The 8210-nt window shown below is 56.2% G+C and overlaps 2 protein-coding genes across 2 annotated transcripts in view; one reads left to right on the top strand and one right to left on the bottom strand.

The window, feature by feature from the left end:
- The window catches only part of TMCO4 (transmembrane and coiled-coil domains 4), a 36323-nt gene extending 32223 nt beyond the window's left edge, over window positions 1–4100 (top strand). Inside the window, exons 14-15 of the mRNA XM_018572644.1 lie at window positions 3084–3500; window positions 4033–4100. Of these exons, the coding sequence (XP_018428146.1) occupies window positions 3084–3500; window positions 4033–4100 (485 nt within the window). The remainder of the gene's footprint in view (window positions 1–3083; window positions 3501–4032) is intronic.
- Window positions 4101–4207: 107 nt separating this feature from the next.
- Window positions 4208–8210, bottom strand: part of HTR6 (5-hydroxytryptamine receptor 6) — a 7329-nt gene continuing 3326 nt past the window's right edge. The window contains exons 2-6 of the mRNA XM_018572643.1: window positions 7581–8157; window positions 7214–7475; window positions 6919–6976; window positions 5694–5837; window positions 4208–4414 (exon numbers count right to left, since the gene is read on the bottom strand). Coding sequence (XP_018428145.1) covers window positions 4208–4414; window positions 5694–5837; window positions 6919–6976; window positions 7214–7475; window positions 7581–8157 — 1248 coding nt within the window. The remainder of the gene's footprint in view (window positions 4415–5693; window positions 5838–6918; window positions 6977–7213; window positions 7476–7580; window positions 8158–8210) is intronic.

The following is an 8210-nucleotide window of genomic DNA, read 5'->3' as shown; positions in this document are numbered from 1 at the left end:
GTCATCTCCATCCTGTTCCTCTTTATATACATTGTTACCAGGAACGTTTCCTGTTCAGCGCTTCCTGTTTCTCGGATTGTATTATGTCTATTTATGTGCCGACCAATAAAAACAAAGTAAACCGACGAATGTCATTCAGTTCCTGACACCGAACACGCACAACGCATTATCTGAGAGAGTGGGAGGAGCCAGACCTATCACATACTTGTAATTGTTGTTACAATCTTGCTGACCCATACTGGGATTATTACTCGTGTACAGATTTAATGACGGCTCCCTCTAGTGGATGTGATCGGCAGCCTGATAGAAAGTTTCAGCCAACTCAGACCTGAGCCCATAGACGGCTGAGAGAGAGGAACGGGAAAACGCAGTCACTATGCAGCCAAAACAGGAGGCGGAGCCCGGCTGTGCCATAATGAAATCCGGCTTCCACTTCCATCCCGACAGACTCTGCACAGGAAACTATCATAACAATTCACATCGGGGCCCGGAAGACCCCACCCACTACAGGAGGGGGCGGAGACAAGACCAGTCACCCTGCACAAGAAGAGAGAGCAGCAGTGGCCGGTCTTTATTACAGGAGGGGGCGGAGACAAGACCAGTCACCCTGCACAAGAAGAGAGAGCAGCAGTGGCCGGTCTTTATTACAGGAGGGGGCGGAGACAAGACCAGTCACCCTGCACAAGGAGAGAGAGAGAGCAGCAGTGAGCGGTCTTTATTGCAGGAGGGGGCGGAGACAAGACCAGTCACCCTGCACAAGAAGAGAGAGCAGCAGTGGCCGGTCTTTATTACAGGAGGGGGCGGAGACAAGACCAGTCACCCTGCACAAGGAGAGAGAGCAGCAGTGAGCGGTCTTTATTACAGGAGGGGGCGGAGACAAGACCAGTCACCCTGCACAAGGAGAGATTAGCAGTGAGCGGTCTTTATTACAGGAAGCTCCAAGTTTTGCACAGATCTGGAAGAACACGTATGACTCTTGTATGAGGACAATGTCGGCTGATCCCGGAGTTCAGCTGTAACACGTATGCACATTGATCATACAATGTACATTGAGGCGACGGCGTTCCTATAAACACGTAACAATATACAATTCTAGAGTTCCTGGGTATAGCCCCTCCCCCATGTGCGGCCATTGTTGCCCCCTCTCTATCAGTAGACTACGAGGAGTACCTGTCACATGTCCGATGATCCCGCTCCCCGTCTATCGGAGAAAAGATGGCGCCGGCGCTCCTTCCTCTTCTGCAATGAAATGTAACAAATATCATTAAAGGGAAAACCAGCCAATCAAATCTCAGATCAGATACAAAGCCGAGCGCCGGGCACAGAGCCCCCCGTGTCACCCGTGTGCAGAAAACCTGGAGCGTGTTTTATTGTTGCTGCACATGGGAGGGCAGGGAAATGGTGGGAGAGAGGGTGGGGCATGGTGGGGGAAGGGGGGTAGGGATTGGAGAGGATGGGGAATGGTGGGAGGGAAAGTGGGTAGGGATTGGAGGGGGTAGGGAATGGTGGGAGGGAGAGTGGTTGGGGGAAAGGGGGTAGGGATTGGAGAGGATGGGGAATGGTGGGAGGGAAAGTGGGTAGGGATTGGAGGGGGTAGGGAATGGTGGGAGGGAGAGTGGTTGGGGGAAAGGGGGTAGGGATTGGAGAGGATGGGGAATGGTGGGAGGGAAAGTGGGTAGGGATTGGAGGGGGTAGGGAATGGTGGGAGGGAGAGTGGTTGGGGGAAAGGGGGTAGGGATTGGAGAGGATGGGGAATGGTGGGAGGGAAAGTGGGTAGGGATTGGAGGGGGTAGGGAATGGTGGGAGGGAGAGTGGTTGGGGGAAAGGGGGTAGGGATTGGAGAGGATGGGGAATGGTGGGAGGGAAAGTGGGTAGGGATTGGAGGGGGTAGGGAATGGTGGGAGGGAGAGTGGTTGGGGGAAAGGGGGTAGGGATTGGAGAGGATGGGGAATGGTGGGAGGGAAAGTGGGTAGGGATTGGAGGGGGTAGGGAATGGTGGGAGGGAGAGTGGTTGGGGGAAAGGGGGTAGGGATTGGAGAGGATGGGGAATGGTGGGAGGGAAAGTGGGTAGGGATTGGAGGGGGTAGGGAATGGTGGGAGGGAGAGTGGTTGGGGGAAAGGGGGTAGGGATTGGAGAGGATGGGGAATGGTGGGAGGGAAAGTGGGTAGGGATTGGAGGGGGTAGGGAATGGTGGGAGGGAGAGTGGTTGGGGGAAAGGGGGTAGGGATTGGAGAGGATGGGGAATGGTGGGAGGGAAAGTGGGTAGGGATTGGAGGGGGTAGGGAATGGTGGGAGGGAGAGTGGTTGGGGGAAAGGGGGTAGGGATTGGAGAGGATGGGGAATGGTGGGAGGGAAAGTGGGTAGGGATTGGAGGGGGTAGGGAATGGTGGGAGGGAGAGTGGTTGGGGGAAAGGGGGTAGGGATTGGAGAGGATGGGGAATGGTGGGAGGGAAAGTGGGTAGGGATTGGAGGGGGTAGGGAATGGTGGGAGGGAGAGTGGTTGGGGGAAAGGGGGTAGGGATTGGAGAGGATGGGGAATGGTGGGAGGGAAAGTGGGTAGGGATTGGAGGGGGTAGGGAATGGTGGGAGGGAGAGTGGTTGGGGGAAAGGGGGTAGGGATTGGAGAGGATGGGGAATGGTGGGAGGGAAAGTGGGTAGGGATTGGAGGGGGTAGGGAATGGTGGGAGGGAGAGTGGTTGGGGGAAAGGGGGTAGGGATTGGAGTGGGTGGGGCATGGTGGGGGAAAGGGGGTAGGCATTGGTGGGGGTGGGGCAATGAAAAGTGTGGAATGCTTTATAAACCTATACACATAGTCACATGATTGAATGAATACAATGTATCTGAACCCTCACAATGGGCGTCTCTCGGTCGCTCCCTCTGCTCTGCGGGAAATGGTTTGTTCCTCAATAACCACAAATCCGCTCCGGGTGCACCAAACCCAGATATTACCTTGTAGTAGTAGCAGTGACATCATCACTGTGCTGCCGGGGGGCGGAGACACGACCGGTCACATGGAGAGCAGTGGGAGGAGTTCGGCTTAATTATCTTTTCAGACGTAGTTTTCCGTATTTTCAATCTTCAGCTTCCGCGATACGAATTCTCGGTGATCCCCGGAAGGTGCCGATCACCACGCGGTGTGAGCCGGGCCCCTCGCCGCCACTGGCTCGGAGAGACCGGGGGGCCAATCACATCATTGCACTCGGGATGGAGTTCACATTAGGCCTGAACTTCACCCAAATCAGGGAAGCAGCTGATCAGATCATACGTATTGATTACCTGTCGTTTTCCGCCGAGCTGACGTTGTCACCGGGCTCCGCGTCTCCCCCCAACGCTTCCCACCCCGATATTATGTATCTTCTTATACCTTCCACACAGCACTCGCCTCCCGCCGGAAAGTGTGCGCTACACAGGGACAGCCACGGGGGACGCACACTGCCCAGCCAATCACAAGACTCCTCCTCTGATGTGACCCGCTGCACATCTGGGGGCACCTCACAATGTACACACAAGCTCCGCCCCTTTTTAAAAAGCCATCATAAGCATTCCCTCAGTCTCCCCTCCCCCAGTGATCAGTCTCCCCTCCCCCAGTGATCAGTCTGCTGCAGGCAGGAGGAAGCATGTCCTCAGTCTCCCCTCCCCCCAGTGATCAGTCTGCTGCAGTCAGGAGGAAGCATTTCCTAAGTCTCCTCTCCCCCAGTGATCAGTCTGTAACATTGTATCCAGTCACAAGGTGAGAGGCTGCAGCAGGGGGCTGATCTGTGTCAGACATTTGTGTGTGAACAAGCAACAATTACCCCACCGGAATCAGAACTTCCTGTCACTTTTCGGGGGTTCGGCTGCAATGAAACGTTGATTCTGATGCGACCCAATCACGTCAGATCCGGGTTCTGGTTCTTTATACACTTTATTAATAAATTATAAAGGCGTCACATCAGATATTCACATAGCGTCCAAAAATAATAAGAGGCGTGTCCTTTAAAGGTGGTGGGAGGGGCTATGCAAATAACTCCTTCCTGCCAAATCATGACCAGCTCTGTATCCAGACACCTGCCAGCATGGAGCAGGGACCCGGCTCAGGACCGAGATGGCGGTCATGTGACCTGTCTATGGGCTGGTGTGGGGCAAAGCAGCCATTAAAGGGGACCTGTCCTGTTTTTGCTGTCCTCCCCCCAGCAAAAAGTAATAATAAATAGTAAATAAAGTGGCTTACAGGCCCAGGCGGGGGGCGCTGTTGGAGTTGCGCACCGACAGGGAGATGACCCGGGAGCGCCGGCAGCACGGCAGGTACTTCCCCATGGCCCGCTTGAAGTCCCTCATGAAGAGCGGGTAGATGATGGGGTTCATGGTGCTGTTGCAGTAGCCCAGCCAGGTCAGCACGTCGAAGAGCCCGGGGGGGACGCAGTCGCAGACCGCCTGCGGGGGCACAAGAGAGGAAAGGAGCGTCAGCGCGGCGGAACAGGAGCAGCGCAGGGAAAAATGGCGGGAAATCAAAACCGAGACCTACAGAGCCAGGCCGACCCTGATCCACATTCACGGCTCCTACCCGGGGCCCCGCCCCCCAAGGACAAAGGATTCCCAGAGCACCATGGACACAGAAACTGTTTGCTTTCAGGCTCTCTCTCTCAGATTAAAACCTTACATGGCAGGAAAGGGGGAGGAGTCACTGCTATGAAGGGGGGGAGACAATGCTCATCAAAAGGAGGAGATATTGATAAAAAAGGGGGAGGAGACACTGCTCTGGAAAGGGGGAGGAGACACTGCTCTGGAAAGAGAGGGGTCACTGCTCTGCAGGGGGAGGAGACACAATTCTAGAAGGGAAGGGGCCACTGCTCTGCAAGGGGGAGGAGAATGCTCTGGAATGGGAGGGGTCAATGCTCTGCAGGGGGAGGAGACACTGTTCTAGAAGGGAAGGGGTCACTGCTCTGGAAAGAGAGGGGTCACTGCTCTGCAGGGGGAGGAGACACAATTCTAGAAGGGAAGGGGCCACTGCTCTGCAAGGGGGAGGAGAATGCTCTGGAATGGGAGGGGTCACTGCTCTAGAAGGGGGAGGAGACACTGCTCTAGAAGGGAAGGGGTCACTGCTCTGCGAGGGGGAGGAGACACAATTCTAGAAGGGAAGGGGCCACTGCTCTGCGAGGGGGAGGAGAATGCTCTGGAATGGGAGGGGTCACTGCTCTAGAAGGGGGAGGAGACACTGCTCTAGAAGGGAAGGGGTCACTGCTCTGGAAAGGGGGAGGAGACACTGCTCTGGAAAGAGAGGGGTCACTGCTCTGCAAGGGGGAGGAGACACTGTTCTAGAAGGGAAGGGGTCACTGCTCTGGAAGGGGGAGGAGAACTATAGACTGAACAGAAGCTGTTTGCTTTCCGACTGTCTCTGTCAGATTGAAACCTTATATGGCTATAGCTGACCAGGCAGGGAGGGGGTGGTGTCACTGCTCTGGAGGGGGAGGAGACACTGCTCTGCAAAGGGGGAGGAGACACTGCTCTGCAAAGGGGGAGGAGACACTGCTCTGACTTGTAGAGCACTATGGACACAGCAGAAGCTGTTTGCTTTCAGACTCTCTCTCTCAGATTAAAACTTCATACAGCTGTGGAGAGGCAGCCGAGCCACAGACACCACGGGGAGGCCCCACACGGAACTCAGACCAATAGGCTCCACCCACATTAAAAGCATGGCTCCGGGTTCGCTCACCTGGACAACGTTGGCCACGAAGAAGGGCAGCCACGCCACGAAGAACATGCCCAGCAGGATGCCCAGGGTCAGGCTGGCTTTCAGGGCCTTCTTGCTGTGTTTGGTGACAAACTTTCGGCTCTCGGTGGCGGGAAGGGTGAGAACCTGTGAGAGAGAGAAGCAGACGGGTGAGAGGAGGGCGGAGCAAATTGTAGGAGGCGGAGCTAATTGTAGGAGGCGGAGCACAGAACACAAATTCAGCCTAATCCCTTCCTCCCCCAGACTCTGTCTTCCCAACGTTGGTCCTCTCTCCCGTTGTCATGACTTTCCTGAGTCCCCGCCCACTTTTTGCGGCAGTCATTACACGTGATCTGCACACACACACGTGGAGCGCCCGTGTATTGGCTGTACCATGGCAGCCGTGCACAGCGCAGCACACAGCATCCTCAGCAAGCAGGGAATGTATTCCAACCTGTTTGTTAAGCTGAGCCAGAGCCCTAGTAATGGCTGCGAGGAGGGGGGAGGAGTCAGGAATGCAGGTGGGAGGGGCTGTGAACATTGGCCCAGAAGTCAGATCTCCCCCAATCCGATCGCTGAACATTGGCCGTGAGAAGAGCCGGGTGTTCTATCGAAAGCTCCAACCTATCGAGTTCTCCAACTGCCTGACTTCCGGTTTCTTATTAGCGGATGGGGGAGCCGCGGCGTCATTGTGCGCTCAGCGTTCATCGCCGGGGGGAAACGACCATCTGTCCGAAACTCACGCTCGGCTGACTCTGCCAAACCGGACCGAGCCAACGACCCGTCCAATGGTAACGCTGCACGGGGGAGGGGCCGAGGAACATCTGTACCGTTCGACTGGAAGTAGCCGATGATGTGACTCTGTGATTTCATAGACCGGTCCGAGCATCAGATAACACAATCAGCATCCCTGCTTAACGACTGCCGAGATAAGATCGGTCAGCCCAGAGGTGCCAGGAGGCATCCAGTCACATGGGGCGATGATGTCATGTCTGGGGGCAGCACTAATTTAAATGACTGTGCCTGGGCCAAGAGCTCCAATCTGGAAGAACTATGTCATCAGACTGCTGCAGGCAGGAGGAAGCATTTCCTCAGTCTCCCTTCCCCCCGGTGATCAGTCTGCTGCAGGCAGGACGAAGCATTTCCTTAGTCTCCCCTCCCCCCGGTGATCAGTCTGCTGCATCGCAAAACACAGATCTGCATTGAAGTCCATGGAGGCCGCTCGCACGTTGTGCGTTGCGGTTTTGATCTCGTAGACATTTCTGCGCACTGAGAGCCGCACACAGCTAAACCGCGCAAAACAAAAACCGCGTGATAACCGCTCAGGAGGTGAATCTCCTCGGTGTGCGCCGGGGGGGGGAGGGGGTGCAGAAGTTCCTTTCACTGCTCCCGGACCTCGTCTGGTGCCAGAAAACCTCCACGTCGCCATCGCTTTTTGTGTATACAATGTATTCGGCTCACGGATGAGGATTCAAAACTCCAAAAAACAAAGAAAAGCCGAAAAAGAAACAAAAACTAAATACCGGAGCCGGGGCGGCGCAGGACGCACGCCATGTAAACGCGGCTCCTCCCGGCTGATATCCGGAGTTACAGAGCGCGACCACATGGCGGCTCCCGTCACATGACGCTCATCTAGGTAAAAGTTTACAGAGACTGAATGCCAAGGCCAGACAGTGTTTTCGGTGGCGGTGGTGGCAGTGTTGGTTGTGGTGGTGACGACAATGTTGGTGGCAGTGTTGGCGGTGGTGGCAGTGTTGGTTGTGCCGGCAGTGGTTGTGGTGGTGCCTGCAGTGGTTGTGGTGGTGGTGGCAGCAGTGTTGGGGGTGGTTGTTGTGTTGGTGGTGGTGGTGGCAGCAGTGTTGGTGGTGGTGGTGGGGGCAGTGTTGGCGCTTGTTGTGGTGGCAGCAGTGTTGGTGGTTGTTGTGGCAGTTTTGGGGGTGGTTGTTGTGTTGGTGGTGGTTGTTGTGGCGGCAGTGTTGGCGCTTGTGGTGGTGGCGGCAGTGTTGGCGCTTGTGGTGGTGGCAGCAGTGTTGGTGGTTGTTCTGTTGGTGGTCGTGGCAGCAGTGTTGGTGGTTGTGGTGGCGGCAACAGAGTTGGTGGTTGTTGTGGTGGCAGTGGCGTTGGTGGTGGCAGCAGTGTTGGCGGTGGCAGTGGTTGTGATAGCAGTGTTGGTGGCAGTGTTGGCGGTGGTGGCGGCAGTGTTGGCTGCAGCGGTGGTGATGGTGGCAGTGGTTGTGATAGCGGTGTTGGCGGTGGGGGCGGCAGTGTTGGCGGTGGTGGTGGCAGTGTTGGCCTCAGCGGTGTTGGTGGTGGCTCTAGAAGGGAAGACTGCGTTGGCGGTGGTGGCGGCAGTGTTGGCGGTGGTGGTGGCAGTGTTGGCCTCAGCGGTGTTGGTGGTGGCAGTGGTTGTGATAGCAGTGTTGGCGGTGGTGGCGGCAGTGTTGGCGGTGGTGGTGGCAGTGTTGGCCTCAGCGGTGTTGGTGGTGGCAGTGGTTGTGATAGCAGTGTTGGCGGTGGTGG

Source organism: Nanorana parkeri, unplaced genomic scaffold (assembly GCF_000935625.1).
Source record: "Nanorana parkeri isolate BGI_ZX_2015 unplaced genomic scaffold, ASM93562v1 scaffold2092, whole genome shotgun sequence".
Taxonomy (NCBI): Eukaryota; Metazoa; Chordata; class Amphibia; order Anura; family Dicroglossidae; genus Nanorana; species Nanorana parkeri.
The sequence above is the reverse complement of the archived record's forward strand: the minus strand, read 5'-3'. Positions and strand labels throughout refer to the sequence as shown.